Here is a 16,248-nt window from a genome sequence, read left to right on the forward strand (position 1 = left end):
TTGCTTCTTGACCTGCATACAGATTTCTCAGGAGGCAGATAAGGTGGTCTGTTATTCTCATCTCTTGAAGAATTTTCCACAGTTTGTTGTGATCCACATAGGCAAAGGCTTTAGTGTAGTCAGTGAAGCAGATATTTTTCTAGAACTCTCTTGCTGTTTCTGTGATCCAATGGATGTTGGCAATTTGATCTCTGGTTCCTCTGCCTTTTCTAAATCCAGCTTGAACATCTACACATATGTGGTTCATGTACTGTTGAAGCCTCACTTGGAGAATTTTGAGCATTACATTGCTAGCGTGTGAGATGAGTGCAATTGTTTGGTAGTTTGAACATTCTTTGGCATTGCCCTTCTTTGGGATTGGAATGAAAACTGACCTTTTCCAGTCTTGTAGCCACTACTCAGTTTTCCAAATTTGCTGGCATATTGGATGCAGCACTTTCACAGCATCATCTTTCAGGATTTGAAAGAGCTCAGCTGGAATTCCATCACCTCCACTAGCTTTGTTCATAGTGATGCTTCCTAAGGCCCACTTGAATTCACTCACCAGGATGTCTGGCTCTGGGTGAGTGATTACACCATCATGGTTATCTGGGTCATTAAGATCTGTTTTGTATAGTTCTTTTATGTATTCTTGCCATCTATTCTTAATATCTTCTGCTTCTGTAAGGTCAATACTATTTCTATCCTTTATTGTGCCCATCTTTGCATGAAATGTAACCTTGGTATCTCTAATTTTCTTGAAGAGATCTCTAGTTTTTCCCATCCTATTGTTTTCCTCTATTTCTCAGCATTGATCACTGAGGAAGGCTTTCTTATCTCTTTCTATTCTTTGTAACTCTGCATTCAGATTGGTGTATCTTTCCTTTTCTTCTTTCCCTTTTGCTTCTCTTCTTTTCTAAGCTATTTGTAAGGCCTCCTCAGACAACCATTTGCCTTTTTGCATTTTTTTTCTTGGGCATGGTTTTTATCACTACCTCCTATACAATGGTATGAACCTCCTCTGTCCATAGTTCTTCAGGCACTCTGTCTATCAGACCTAATCCCTTGAATCTATTTGTCCCTTCCACTGTATAATCAAAAGGGAATTGATTTAGGTCATACCTGAATGGTCTAGTGGTTTTCCCTACTTTCGTCGGTTTAAGTCTGAATTTGGCAATAAGGTGTTCATGATCTGAGCCACAGTCAGCTCCTGGTCTTGGTTTTACTGACTGTACAGAGCTTCTCCATCTTTGGCTGCAAAAAATATAATCAATCTGATTTATGTATTGACCATCTGGTGATGTCCTTGTGTAGAGTCATCTCTTGCGTTGTTGCAAGAGAGTGTTTTCTATGATCAGTGCATTCTCTTGGCAAAATTCTGTTGGCCTTTGCCCTGCTTCATTTTGTACTCCAAGGCCAAACTTGCCTGTTAGTCTATGTATCTCTTGATTTCCTACTTTTGCATCCCAGTCCCCTATGATGAAAAGGACATTTTTTTGGTGTTAGTTCTAGAAAGTCTTGTAGGTCTTCATAGAACCATTCAGTTTCTTTGGCATTAGTGGTTGGGGCATAGACTTGGATCACTGTGATATTGAATGGTTTGCCTTGGAAACGGAGAGAGATAATTCTGTCATTTTTAGGACTGTACTGCATTTCGGACTCTTTGGTTGACTATGAAGGCTACTTCATTTCTTCTAAGGGATTCTTGCCCACAGTAATAGATATAATGGTCACCTGAATTAAATTCACCCATTCCAGTCCATTTTAGTTCACTGATCCTAAAATCAATGTTCACTCTTGCCATCTTCTGTTTGACCACTTCCAACTTACCTTGATTAATGGCCCTAATATTCCAGGTTCCTAACCAATATTGCTCTTTATAGCATCAGACTTTACTTCCATCACCAGACACATCCTCAACTGGGCGCTGTTTTTGCTTTGGCTCCATCCCTTCATTCTTTCTGGAGTTATTTCTCCACTCTTCTCCAGTAGCATACTGGGCACCTATGGACCTGGGAGTTCATCTTTCAGTGTAATATACCACCCATCAACATAAAATTGGGTTAAAGATTTACTGAGCATGGTCTAGCCCATCAGAGCAAGACCCAGATTCCCCCACAGCCAGTCCCTCCCATCAGGAAGCTTCTACAAGCCTCTTATCCTTATCCGTTAAAGGGCAGACAGAATGAAAACCACAATTACAGAAAACTAACCAATGTTAACTAATTACAGAAAATTAATCACATGGATCACAACCTTGTCTAATTCAGTGAAACTATGAGCCATGCCATGTAGGCCCACCCAAGATGGACGGGTCATGGTGGAGAGTTCTGACAAAACGTGTTCCACTGGAGAGGTGAATGGAAAACCACTTTAGTATTCTTTCATTTATAACCTCATGAACAGTATGAAAAGGCAAAACTGCCACACATTCCAAATCCTGATACACTGCATTAGTCAGAGGTAAAAAACAAACAAACAAAAAAAAACTTTTGTTGGCAAACTAAAATAGAATTCAGAATATTGGTTTAACAAAGTATCCTTAGTGATTGATCAGGACATTCTAAACACAGAAAGGCACTTTCTTTCCTTCTCTTCTCTTCTTGGATTGATCCCTTGATCACTATATATTATGTTATCCTTATCTTTTGTAACAGTCTTTACAGTCCATTTTGTCTGATATGAGTATTGCTACTCCAGCTTTCTTCTGATTCCCATTTGCATGGAATACCTTCTTCCATCCCCTCACTTTCAGTCTGTATGTGCCCCTGAGCCTGAAGTAGGTCTCGTGTAGGCAGCATATATATGAAACTTGTTTTCGTAACCAGCCAGCCAGTCTATTTCTTTTGGTTAGAGCATTTAATCCATTTATATTTAAGGTAATTATCAACATATATGTTCTTATTGCCATTTAAAAACCTGTTTTGGATTTGTTATTGTAGGTCTTTGTTCTTCCCTTCTTTTTGTGCTCTTCTTATGGTTTGATGACAATCTGATACTCTATAGAGTTGTGTTTGCATTGATTTTTCTTTTTTGTGTGTCTATCTATTGTAGTTTTTTGGTTTACAGTTCCCATGAGGTTTTGATATAGCAGTCTACACACACACACACACACACACACACACACACAGTTGTTTTAAGTTGCTGGTCTCTTAATTTCAAATGTGTTTCTCATTTCTTGCATTTGTGCTTTCCTATTCTCATGCTTGCTGATTTTGATATCATATTTGTGTGTGGGTGATTTCCTACTTTTACTGTACATTTACCAGCTTTCCCATTTGTGATTTTCATCTTTCTAGTTGTGGCCTCTTTTTTTCCCCTGCCTAGAAAAGTTCCTTTAGCTTTTGTTGTGAAGCTGATTTGGTGGTGCTGAATTCTCTTATCTGTAAAGCTTTTGATTTCTTGTCAAATCTGAGTGAGAGCCTGAATAAGAGCCTTACTTGGTATTCTTGGTTGTAGGTTTTTCTTTTTGATCAATTTACGTATCCTTCATCACTTTAAACGTCCTTATCATTCTTTTTTTTTTTTTTTTTTAAGTGAGTCTTGGCTCTAGTTGCAAAGTTCTGAATATAGAACATTCAAAACTGTTGTGATGACTTGTTCATTTTAACATTTAATTGAATGTTTTGTAAGATTATCTTTCTCAAGGAAGAATATCTACTAATAAATACATTGCAATTTACTTTAGGATCAGGCTGCATTGGGCAATATTTTATTGAATCATGACAAATTACTGTGAACTTCATCTATAAAATGTTTAACATTTATATTAATAAAACAAACTTACACTGAAACATTTTACACATCAAATGCATGCGATGATGCATGTTTTTCAAAATTATTTTAGGTGCAATGATTTGCAGATCACAGAATATAGTTTTTAGTTTCTGTATTATAGTTGGGAGTTCAATAAATAAAAGCTGAATAAGTAATTATTGAATACTAAAGGAATATCCAAGCAGCTGCCTTAAGAAACTATGGTACACATCCAGAATATCATGAAATATCTGAAAATTTCCCCTCAAAGTTAATACAGCTCATTTCTCCTGGCCTTAGGTTCAGGAATCCTCAAAGATGCGGTTCAGGAATCCTCAAAGATGCATCTAGTAAACCCCTGTCCCCTAGAGGTAATTGTGGACAAAGGAAACGATCCAATTGCCTAGCCTTTGGCATGAAGTGTACAACTGCACAGATTGAGTTATATTTCCCTGCACCTCCTGCAGTTACAATGTTAGGGTATGAGTCTGAAATGACCACTTTAAAGAGTAGCATATTTTGCATGCTCATTGAAATATAGCTGTATCATGCATAATGTCATGACAAGGGAAATTAATCTTTTCCCTAAGGACTGAGAGGAAGCCAGTCTGATCTGGTTTCCCAAGCGCACTCGCCAACCCTTCGCCGTGTTCTCTTTAAGCCCTCAGACACGTTCTAGTCCCCAGCCCTTTCGGCCACCTCCCTCTGTCCACTTGCTTCAAATGTTTTTCATTCCCACAGCTGGATTGTCCCCCTTCAGGCTTTCTTCTGCCTGCCCAGCTGATGATGTTTTTCTGGCTCCAGAAAACTTCCAAGATTGTTACAAACAGTGCTTGCGGGGACAAAGGATTGTCCCGAGTAAAACAACAACAAAACTGGGACGCTCTTGCAAGAATCCGGATGGGTGGCTCGCCCACATGAAAACTTTGTGACGTTTCTCTCTTCCTTTTTTCCCCCTTTATTAAACAGGAACAATGTCACTGTTTTGAAAGCTTGGGAGTTAAACTAAGGTTTTACTTGTGGCAAAAGGTCTATAAAAAGTACTCAGTGCTGCTGAGATACCTGAAACACTTCTCATTTCATAATCACTTCACTGTTGCATTGGTTGGGGGGGGTGCTGCGGAGAAGGCTGTAAGGGATGGGCAGTAATTGAAAAGTAAAAAAAAAATATACTCGGCCCTAAATCTAAGTCTTGATTTAATAAGCCTTTTCTTTCTGCAGTTTTAAGAATAATAGGGGAAAAAAGAGGCTCAATTAGTTTAAGAAGATGCAGTAACATTTTATCTTATTCATTAGAATATTATTTATCATTATTTGCATGATGGGATTTTGCTTATAACTCTGGTTACACTGAATTTAAACAGCCATAAAACGGTTGTCAAAAAGATGGAAAGAGGAAACGCTGTTTATAGTCTTGTCAGTGTTTTCTGCCAGTATTCTGTTTTTCCAACAGCTGCAGCAGGACATGCTGTTGGTATTTGGAGGCTTCTAGAAAGAGAAGTGGCCAAGTTTATTTTCCTAATCTCTAAATTCAGCACACTGGTCACCATTCAAATACCTTTTCTATGTGTGCATTAACAGTCATTAAAAGATCAGTTGTGACACCTTACAGTGAGGTCTGCAACCCAGGGCAGGGCTCTGATCCCCAACTTTTCTGCCGCTGAGCTCATAAGACTTATTTGCAGAAGTTACTTAAGCTCTCTTCACTTCGTTGCTAAAACTGTAAAGAAAGGTTTCAGATTAGTACAGAGTAAACAGATGTTAAAAAATACCCTTTATACTAAACAAGAAATGCTCACTTCTGATGGACATTATTTTCAAGCTGTGCCCAATGTGTTCACTCTTATTTTAGTCCATGGCATCGTGCTAATGATAACTGGCACTTCTATTTATGGGAACCACCGTATTTTTAGTCTAAAAGGCGGGGGAGGTGGTTGGTCAAAACGTCTCTGCTTTTTGGCTTGATCAGGGACAGCTCTCATGCTTTCTTAATTTATGGCCTATCTTCTGCTATTATTAGGTCTCGCAAATGAATTCAGCCCCTAAGTGTGACTGAGGATAAGTCATGAATGATTTTGCATGAAGGCGCGTATTCCTGGATGCTCAGGGAACTGGAATTCTGATTCAGTTTTGGAAATATTAATACAGGATAGGCATGTATAAAGTCTCTAATTCTTTCATTTGATTTCTAGACATCCGCACAGACTGTCACTGTTGCTTATACTGTTCACTTAAAGTCAAGTGAATGAAGAGCCAAAGAAATTCACTATTAATAATTTCCATATCAGGCGAAGAGAATCAGTCTTCTTACTCATTTATAAAATAAGAACCAGAGATGCATATTATTATTTTTGTTAAATGGAAACTTAGACTGAGGTGCTCAAATGAAAAAATCATCATTAAATGGCCCCTTTGGGGGCCAAAGGAAAGGAAAGTTTTTTAATGACACTTTTTTTTTTTTTAAACTTTTATTTTTCAACTTTACAATATTGTATTGCTTTTGCCATATATCAACATGAATCTGCCACAAGTATACACGTGTTCCCCATCCTGAACCCTCCTCCCTCTCCCCTCCCTGTAAGTCCCTTCAATGGGCTTGTTAATTGCCACAGGTCATCACTTCTTCAGGATTCTCCATAACTATATGAACTACGTGCTTTTCTTCTCTGTCTCTCCCTCCCTCTCTTGCCTAATATGATACCGTTTCCAGACACGTTAGAAGGGACTAATGTAGGACGGAGAAGCCTGGCATACTGCAGTCCATGGGGTCGCAAAGAGTTGGACATGACTGAGCAACGGAACCAAACTGAATGTTCAGGAAAAACTCAATAGCAAACTGTAGAACCCTCATACTTGAGTTTAAAACTCTTTCCTGAAAAATAATGCATTAGGCCAAAAACATGAGAATCCCTTTTAATCAGTCAGAGTCGTGTTTTCTCCTGGTTCTGCATTTTCTTGCTAATGGTTACATCAAGTAAACTTTATTGCTGACCAGATCCATCCTGAGGGACACTGATTTTCAGAAGACAAAGCATGTCCCCAAATATCAGTTGCTTTCCCTATAACTTGTTTCAATCAATTTTTCTCATCTATTCTTTATTTTATTCATATATAAATGCTGTTTATTGGAGCCAGGAATTCCATAAGCATACTAGAAGCTATGTAATATAACCTTGTATTTTAATAATTAAAAACTTATTTTTGTCAAAGAACTTCCCTTAATATTATGTTCTGGGATTCCATTCCAAGGACAAGTTCACATTAACAATAACCTTCCATTAAAAAAAAAAAATTTCCTGCATACTTATTCTGCCTATACCATTTCTAGTTCAATAAAAGACACACTGAAATATAATAAAACTGCCTAATATTTTTGCTCTCTCCTCTGAAAAATTGGTGAGAATTTTACTGTGATCCCATTCACAAAGTACTGTGCATACTGCTTTCTGTAACAGTGTCAAATATTTTCCATCAAGTATTTCCCACCAACTGAGAACAGGAAGATGATAATGTGCCTTCTCTAATTTTCTGCATAAATGAACTTCAACTTTTAGAAAACAAGTTGCTTTCTACCGTACAGGCTATTCTTTTAGGAATGGAATCAAGTATTTCTCTATATTCAAAATCCCTTGAAGAGTCATTGTTTGAGTTGAATTACACATGATGTTTTAGGTGGCCTGTTTACTTCCATTGAAAGAACGTGTCCTATTTTTGAGAAAAGAAAACAAACAAAACAAAGCCTTGTGATACATCAAATGTTTCTTGCAAAACTATTTGGTGAAATAAATGTAAATGAATCAGAAACATGTGAAGTGTATTTCAGTTAAACTTAATGGGTTTAAATATGAAGGCAGTAAAGTGCTCAGGGGGAAAAGAGTGTAGCAAGTCGGGAAGTGACGTTTGTTTTGTTTTCATCAGTCCTGGACTCTTGAAAAGTGGCCTGATACTCTGAATTCAAGCTCATTCAGATTCTTTCTTAAGCCTAATGATGGAGTTACAGAATGGGACAGTAATATCCAAATTAATTTTATAGTTTTATCTGGCTTCATTTCCAGTGTGCAATGCTTCAAGAACACTTTCAGTCTGAAGTTAGAGGTTTTTCTATTTTCTGTTCTCTTCTGAGGGTAAAAGTAAATTGTAATGATGTTAAAGGTTTATCTTTTTTCATCAAATAACATGTAAAGTTTCCAGAGTCACATATCAACTTCACACTTATTTCCTCTTTCTAACATGATCAGATCTGAATAGAAAACACAAGGGGTCTGAACGCATGCAAACATACGCAGGAGGAAAGCCCAGGGAGAAAAGGTGATGGAAGAAAGAGAGGGGTGAGGGGAAGGGAGAAGCAGTGCATGCAGGGTCAAGTCATCAACCTCATTTCAAAAGTAAAACATTCAAAACACACTAATTGAGAGTCACAAAAACTTTATCCCGTAGTTTTCTAGTCCTATCGTTTATGCTTGCTTAAAAACTATATTGCTTTTTAAATTTTTTTATTTTGCAATTTTAAAAATGCATTATTGTGAAAAGTAGGAAAAAAAACATACTATACCACAGCAATAAAAAAGACTTCCAAGTAAGTCTCCCTGTCAACATGCCTCAAGATGTGAGTTAGTTTGATGTGTGGTGTGATATTTCTATTTCTCAATTCTCAGTCTCTGAAAACAGGGATATTTTAAGCATTCCAGTAACTTCCTAGATACAAGGAATATATAATTGGAGTGTATATATAAATGCATTTTTTGAGACAATATATGGCATTGCTTAAGTAGCCTTCTGAATCAACAACTTGGTAGAGAAATGTAGGAACAGAAGTCCTTTCTGTGTAAGTAGCCTGTAGGGCTGTTTTGTATGTTCCAAGTCTGCTTTTTTGTTTCCTGAGAACATAACGATATAACTGGAGTTTAGCAAGCTCTGACCACTCAGAATGCTACTGCTGCTCATCACTGAATTTGGAGTGAAGATGCTGCTCCTTGAATTCTTTGTTCCCAAAGTTTCATTGCTTCAAACTCTCTGGAAGCATCTCCTTGTGTTGAACTGAGAAAACACTCTTAGAATATCTGTTCCATAAATGGGCAGGAGATGTATTTTAGCTGCTAGCACAGCCCATTGTTGCTTTATGTAACCTTCTCCTTATGCTAGTTCAGTGGGTAAAAAAAAGAGTGACTAGGCCGTTTCATTTATACCTTAAATCACTGGCAGTATAACAATTACAGCTATTTTTTGAGCCTCCAGAGTCACACTTTAGGGCTCTACTAATCAAAATAAAATCTAAATCCTAACCCCAAAGTCGTGTCATTGAAAGCATATGGATACTGTCAACTTTATCTTTGTCATCACCATCAGCAATCAATGTTTGCTGCTGCTGCTGCTAAGTCGCTTCAGTCGTGTCCGACTCTGTGCGACCCCAGAGACGGCAGCCCACCAGGCTCCCCTGTCCCTGGGATTCTCCAGGCAAAAACACTGGAGTGGGGTGCCATTGCCTTCTTCGGCAATCAATGTTTATAAAGCCCTTAATTAAGTAATTGTTACTATGTAGTACCTCTGCTTAATTAAGGGCTTTATAAACACTGATTGCCGGAGAAGGCAATGGCACCCCACTCCAGTGTTCTTGCCTGGAGAATCCCATGGACGGAGGAGCCTGGTGGGCTGCAGTCCACGGGGTCACTAAGAGTCGGACACGACTGAGTGACTTCACTTTCATTTTTCCCTTTCATGCATCGGAGAAGGAAATGGCAACCCACTCCAGTGTTCTTGCCTGGAGAATCCCAGGGACGAGGGAGCCTGGTGGGCTGCCGTCTCTGGGGTCGCACAGGGTCGGACACGACTGAAGCGACTTAGCAGCAGCAGCAGCAGTACCTCTGCTCAGAACATTATTAAATATTTCCTTTGAGGAGGGAAATATTCTGATTTTCCATCACGATTTGGTGCAATAGCTTTTTGCTTACAAGATCTAATCTTTGCTTTTGGTGTTCTTGTTCTATTTCATGACAGGCCTACCCTTGTAGCAGTGATAAGGAATGTGAAGTTGGGAGGTACTGCCACAGTCCTCATCAAGGATCGTCGGCCTGCATGGTGTGTCGAAGGAAAAAGAAGCGCTGCCATAGAGATGGCATGTGTTGTCCTGGTACCCGCTGCAATAATGGTAAAGGTCTCATTCGGTGCTGATGGGCCTCTTTCCTTTCATGTAGGAAACCTGGATACCTAGTTATACTGCCTTCTCCTTAGTCATACGTCTAAAATGTAAGGAGACTTCCAAACTGGCAGGAATGGGATCAGGGTTTAGAAATGTATAAGATTACCTTGTGTGTGTGTATTAGTCTCTCAGTTGTGTCTGACTTTTTGCGACCCCATAGACTGGGGCCTGCCAGGCTCCTCTGTCCATGGTATTTCCCAGACAAGAATACTGGAGTGGGTAGGCATTCCCTTCTCCAGGGCATCTTCCTGACCCAGGGATCAAACCTTTGTGTCCTGCATTGCAGGTGAGTGCTTTACTGTCCCTCTCAAATCTTGGTTTTCCTGGGCTCTGATCACCTGCTGTAATTTATAATCTATGCTGACCTGGGATGTGCCATGTTGAAATGTTGCATATAAATAGCTAGATGTTATATTCCACTGAACACTTAAGTGGATATGTGCAAAGGAACCAAAGATAGAAACCTGTGATTCATCAGTACACTTGTGAGTTTGTTTTCATTTTCATACCAATTTCATAGCTTGATTCTCACACGCAAAGTGTCCTTTTTTGAAAGCCCCACACTGTGGCACACACAAATGCTGACAGAGTGATTGTTTCCTCTGAAAGGAAACACAGAAGTCTATTACTCGGCCTTCAGCCAATCTCAATGACCTTATGGGCAGACAGTTCAGCATTGATGATGAAATGAAGAACCTCCAACACATGGTAAACAATTAAATACTTACAGAACATGATCAGGAACACAATTAGTCATGCAAAACATCATAATCAGGCTCATATTCCTACACTTGTTCCTGACCTGTGGGCCTGGTCCTACTGAGAGTACCCTGGACAAGAAGCGAAGGGAAGAAGACCTCATCCCATTAGAGATGTTTACAGTGTAGATGGGGATTTTATTTTTGATTAAAAAAGGAACCTTGATCCTGAATACAGATGTCTGATCAGACAGTTTTAAGCTACTAAGATTTGATAATACTTCACGCTGTCACTATTCTAAACTCTTCCTGTGTATTCACAGTAACTTTATGAAAGGAATTCTGTTTTTATCCCTATTTTTGCCCAAGGTCACTTGGTCATGAGACTGACAAGACTGAAATCAAGAAAGCCTGGCTTAGGTCCAAACTATTGAGATCTCAAGTCTAGATAGATGATAGATACATGGCCTCATACTTCACGTCAGGAGAATACTTGGATAAAAAACACACTTTACAGAACTGAACAAGTCTAACTAATTATCTGACCATCTCCAGGCATCTGCATCCCAGTCACTGAGAGCATCTTAACCCCTCATATCCCAGCTCTGGACAGCACTCGGCACAGAGATCGGAACCACGGCCATCACTCGAACCACGACCTGGGATGGCAGAACCTGGGAAGACCTCACACTAAGCTGTCACATATAAAAGGTGGGGATAGCTGGAGCTCCAGAGAAATGTAGATAATTAATTCCATTGCTTCTGAGTGCAATTTGAAAAAAAATAATGGGAAGTTACTGTAATAGTAAGATTTTAACTGAATTTCTTCTCAATTTTGAGGATGCTAGAGGTTTCTCAGAGATCTTAAATTGTGAGAAATACATATGACAAGAATTGTATTCTAATTAACCATGCCATCTTCTAAATAGTTCAGCCTTTTTACAGGATATTTAGAACAAATCTTTTACACAAACATTTCTCTTCCATAATCAAGAATAAAGCATTGCAAAACATAAATGGGAAAATGTTTGCTGCTATAGATTAAATTACTAAGATTTAGAGTCCTTTTCTCACCTTTGCAGATTCAGAAATTTTATTTCACTAAACAACCAGGTAATATACTATGCATAAACCAATTTTCCAAAAATAATTCATTTCTAGAGGGATTACGTATGCCCATAAAAATTCCCTTCCTTGTGTCACAATATTTGGTAAGCCTAATCACTAATAGTAAAATTTTGAAAAGTAGAAATACCTATATTTTTAAAGGAGGCTTTTGCGAGTGTATTCTGTGGAACACTGTTCTTTCAAGACATTATATGACTAAAAGAGCCCGTGTGTTCAAGAGTTTTGTAATAGTGTATCTGCCCATTTTTGGAACTTTAAAATAAACATTGATAAATTGACGGCTCTGAGAAGTTCAGCAATGAGGAAAATAGGTTAACTTTTTCAGACACTGTATTTCCCTAGTTTACTTAACCATAAAACCTTTTCCCCATATTTTTACCTTCTGTGGATCTAGTATCCTACAAAATATCTGACCTGTTAGTCCAACCTGAAATACTGATGATTCTATCAATAGGGTTAAAGTAACTGACAGTTCCTCTTCAACCAGCCCCCGTCTACACTTTCTGAAGGCCTAGCCCTTTTCCCACATCTATTTCTATCCCACTGAAATCACATGCATTTGTTAGTACATGCATGCTTAGTCACTCAGTTGTGTCCTACTCTGTGACCCCATGGACTTGTAGCCCACCAGGCTCCTCTTTCCATGGGATTTCCAAGGCAAGAGTACTGGAGTGGGTGGCCATTTCTTTCTCCAGGGGATCTTTCTGACTCAGGATCAAAGTCGCACCTCCTCTGTCTCCTGCATTGCTGGCAGATTCTTTACCCGCTGAACTGTCTGAAAAGTTTTTAGTACATGAGTGTCCATCTTTATTCTGACAGATATCTGTGTTACAGTACAGTTTCTAATTTATTAATCACTATTAGCTAATTATATGTATAATTTCCTGATGGCAGCTAGCAAGAAATGTTGATGGCTAGTGAGTTGTGCCCACATTCACACAGTGGGACTGGTGACATCCAGGATGGCAGCTAACCTTTTAGACCAGGCTTGGCACACTACGGCCCGTGAGCCAAGTCTGTCCTGCTGCCAGTTTTTGTAAATAATGTTTTATCGTAACACAGGCCTGCCCATTCACTTAGGAATCATCTGTGGCTGCTTTTGTGATATGAAAGCAGAATGAAGAGCTGTGTCACAGATCACATGGCCTAAAAAGTCAGAAGTATTTACAATCTGGGAGATGACAAAGCAGCTTGTGGGCTACACATCAACCCCACTGTGACATGTGGGTGCTCTCTGCTGACTTCATCCTTTTACTGAATTGAATCCCCAGATCTGTGCTCCTATGATTTTTTTTTATGGGTTCTTGGTTGACCCTGGGGCTGTTTGCCCTTGCTCTGCTCCACTCTGTATCATAGCTTTTCACAGACTTCATTGCCTAGACTCCCTGTCAGGTGGCTTCCAGCTGCATGGGTTTGGCTGTGGTGAGAGATTGAGAGGCAGAGGAAGGGAACGGCCAATGGATTCGCTCTGCCTCTGGGAGTGTTTCTGGCAGAGCTGCGCCTCCTCAGGGTCTCAGCTCCTGCCGGGATTCCAGTCCCCTGCCCTTGCGCCATTCTGACGTCACCAGCTTCTCCGGATCCTCCAGCCTAAATGTGGTGGTGGTTTCCTGCGGTGCTGCTCTACGTTCTCTGGTGCTTCTTAGCCTCATAACTCACTGCCTGTGTGACCCATTCTCTGCATTAAATATCTTCTCTCTTGAATACTCAGGTTCTGTTTTCCTGGCTAGATTTTAACTGATACCTGGCCTTAGGAGGTACAGACAACTTCAGCCTTCTTGACTCAGTTTGTTTACTTTTTCCAAGAAGGTATCAAATTAAATAGAAGGCATTTCTTTTTACTTATTGTCATTCAGTTAAGTAAACAACAATACAAAACAGAAATATCTAAGTAAGTTCACACCATACCAAAGTGAAGAGAAGATGCAGCCCCATCCTAGCTATTCGTTAAACTTAATATTCAGACAGCAAACAACAGAAAGAGATGAAAGTTGGTTCACATGATTAGAGGGAAAGTCAATTGATATGACTGTAAGACATCACGGAAGATAGGAAGATAGTATGAGTACAAATATTTTAGGTGCTTCTGTTTGCAGAATAGATTTTTCTCCTACAGTGTCATGGTAAAATCTTTTGGTTATCATTTCTTTAGGACATGAAGGAGATCCCTGTCTACGATCATTAGACTGCACTGAAGGGTTTTGCTGTGCTCGTCACTTCTGGACCAAAATCTGCAAACCCGTGCTCCATCAGGGGGAAGTCTGTACCAAGCAGCGCAAGAAGGGCTCACACGGGCTGGAAATCTTCCAGCGGTGTGACTGTGCAAAAGGCCTATCTTGTAAAGTATGGAAAGATGCCACCTACTCCTCCAAAGCCAGACTGCACGTCTGTCAGAAAATATGACCACCTCTGAGGACAAGCATCAGGAGCAGACTGTGAATCCATGTATTTAATGCATTATAGCATGGTGGAGAGTAGGATTTGGGTTTCAGAAGACGGGGTAAAATGAGGAATATGATAAGAACATAGATCAAAGAAAAAGGAAATGGAAGATCAGAAAGGGTGACAAGTGTGGTTAGTGTGTTTTCCATCATGCAACTTTTTTATGTAAATAATGTACACATTTGTGAAGATGCCATGACTAAAAAAATAAATAAATAAAAGGCACACAGAGGGATTACTGATGAATACCATGTGACTTTCCAGGTGTTTAGGTTGTGCTGGAGGATAAATGTCTTTCACAGTGGTGATTGCCTATAAAAAATAACCATAAAGCCTTATTTCTATTTAAACAAAGATCTCCCCATATACCCTGGCATACAGCAGGCTCTAAAACATGAAAAGAGGAATCATGTAATGGGAAATAAAAGCGTGGAGCACAGAGAATCTGCAACATAGATTCACCTTTTAGTTTGGAACACTACTTCTTACTGCTCAATTAAAGACCTTGGTAGGAAAAAAGTAGTCAATATTTTCCAAATAATTTCAAAATAATCACAGGTCTTTAAGTCCTTCAGGAAAAAAAAAAAAAATCTTTGTTTTTCCTTAAGCTGCTTATTCATATTTTTGAAAAGTTTAATTTCAGCTACAATTAATAAGAACCAGTAGAATAAGACCAAAATAATCCATTCAGATTTCTAGAGGATATAAATTGCATCTCTTGATTATGCATTATTCTTACTCATTTTATTCTCCAAATTACACGCATTGTGAATAACACAGAGCAGAATTTTCAGGTTGTAAAAATTTTAAGATGCCCAAAGTAAAAGTTACTAGATCATATTATTCAAAGCTTTGGCATTCCCTATGTTAGATAGAACTAGACATTTACTCTTCACATACTCTGCAGTATAGTAAAAATGATAAAAGAAACGAGATATATCTGTTCTGCACTGAAGCACAGCAAGGAAATGGGGAAAACTTTGTCAACTGTCCAGTTCTGGCAACACATGGATCATGTGTTTGAAGCACAAGCTGACTTTTCATATGTGAAGCCCAAGGCTGCACAACATACATGGAAATTGTCCATGGGATTTGCTATCATAATATTTACTACGCAGATAAGTTCAGTGTGAGGTAACTACTTGACCGCAAAATATTCTTTTATATTTCTGAGGTCATACAATCACCTTATTTTGAAGAGGTCTCATTAAATGGACTCCAAGACAGTTAGGATAGTAAGATTCCATTGCTCTTGGTAAGCTGCTTTCTAACTGGCTGACGGCACCATCTGACTTTTTTCAGCATCAACTCTTTCTGTAACAGCTGTGTTTTTTTGTTTTTTTGTTTTTGCCAAAGATACAGTTTCTGTCTTCTACAGCCACTGAGATTAAAAATTATAAATGGAGTAACTTGTAAAATCTACATTTTGCTAATCTATAGAAACCACAGGTTCTAAATTTTTACATCCATTTTATTACTTTTTACTTTATTCAGTTCTATTCAGTTCTAAATATTATGTCTAGAGATTAAAACCAAAAAGTTATCTTATACTTTTTACTTTGGACCTTTTCTTTTACAGACTATAAATCACTCCCTAGTTTTCATTTACTTAAAGCTCATTTGCAGTCTCAAATTCAAGTTCTCCCAATAGAAACTGAACCTGAGCCTGCATGTCTATTAAGAATTTCACCTTCCCACATAGGTTCACTAATATGATTAAGATTTCCATTTTCCCCCCACATGTCTGTTAAAACAAAAATTAAGAACCAAAGTCTGTACAAAAAGGTTTCTATAAGCTTAGCAACGTGAAAATGGAACATTTCAGGGAAACATTTCCTATACAACAATTACAATTAAAATCTGGTTTCTGCATTATTTCCCTTATGTACATCCCTTCAAAAATTATTATTTGAAGTAATTTATTTACAGGAAATGTTAATGAGATGTATTTTCTTATAGAGATATTTCTTACAGAAAGCTTTGTAGCAGAATATATTTGCAGCTATTGACATTGTAATTTAGGGGAAATGTATAATAAGATAAAATATATTA

The 16,248-nt window shown here is 38.6% G+C and overlaps 1 protein-coding gene across 2 annotated transcripts in view; it reads left to right on the forward strand.

The window, feature by feature from the left end:
• Positions 1 to 16,231, forward strand: part of DKK2 (dickkopf WNT signaling pathway inhibitor 2) — a 130,677-nt gene extending 114,446 nt beyond the window's left edge. Inside the window, exons 2-4 of one of the 2 annotated variants that reach the window (XM_070791097.1) lie at positions 9,730 to 9,880; positions 11,185 to 11,340; positions 13,907 to 16,231. In XM_070791097.1, the coding sequence (XP_070647198.1) occupies positions 9,730 to 9,880; positions 11,185 to 11,340; positions 13,907 to 14,157 (558 nt within the window). In that variant the 3' untranslated portion in view covers positions 14,158 to 16,231. The remainder of the gene's footprint in view (positions 1 to 9,729; positions 9,881 to 11,184; positions 11,341 to 13,906) is intronic. The other variant, XM_019962343.2, reaches the window with a different exon arrangement.
• The last annotated feature ends 17 nt before the right edge of the window (positions 16,232 to 16,248 follow it).

The sequence above is a fragment of the Bos indicus genome, chromosome 6 (genome assembly GCF_029378745.1).
Source record: "Bos indicus isolate NIAB-ARS_2022 breed Sahiwal x Tharparkar chromosome 6, NIAB-ARS_B.indTharparkar_mat_pri_1.0, whole genome shotgun sequence".
NCBI classification, from domain to species: Eukaryota; Metazoa; Chordata; class Mammalia; order Artiodactyla; family Bovidae; genus Bos; species Bos indicus.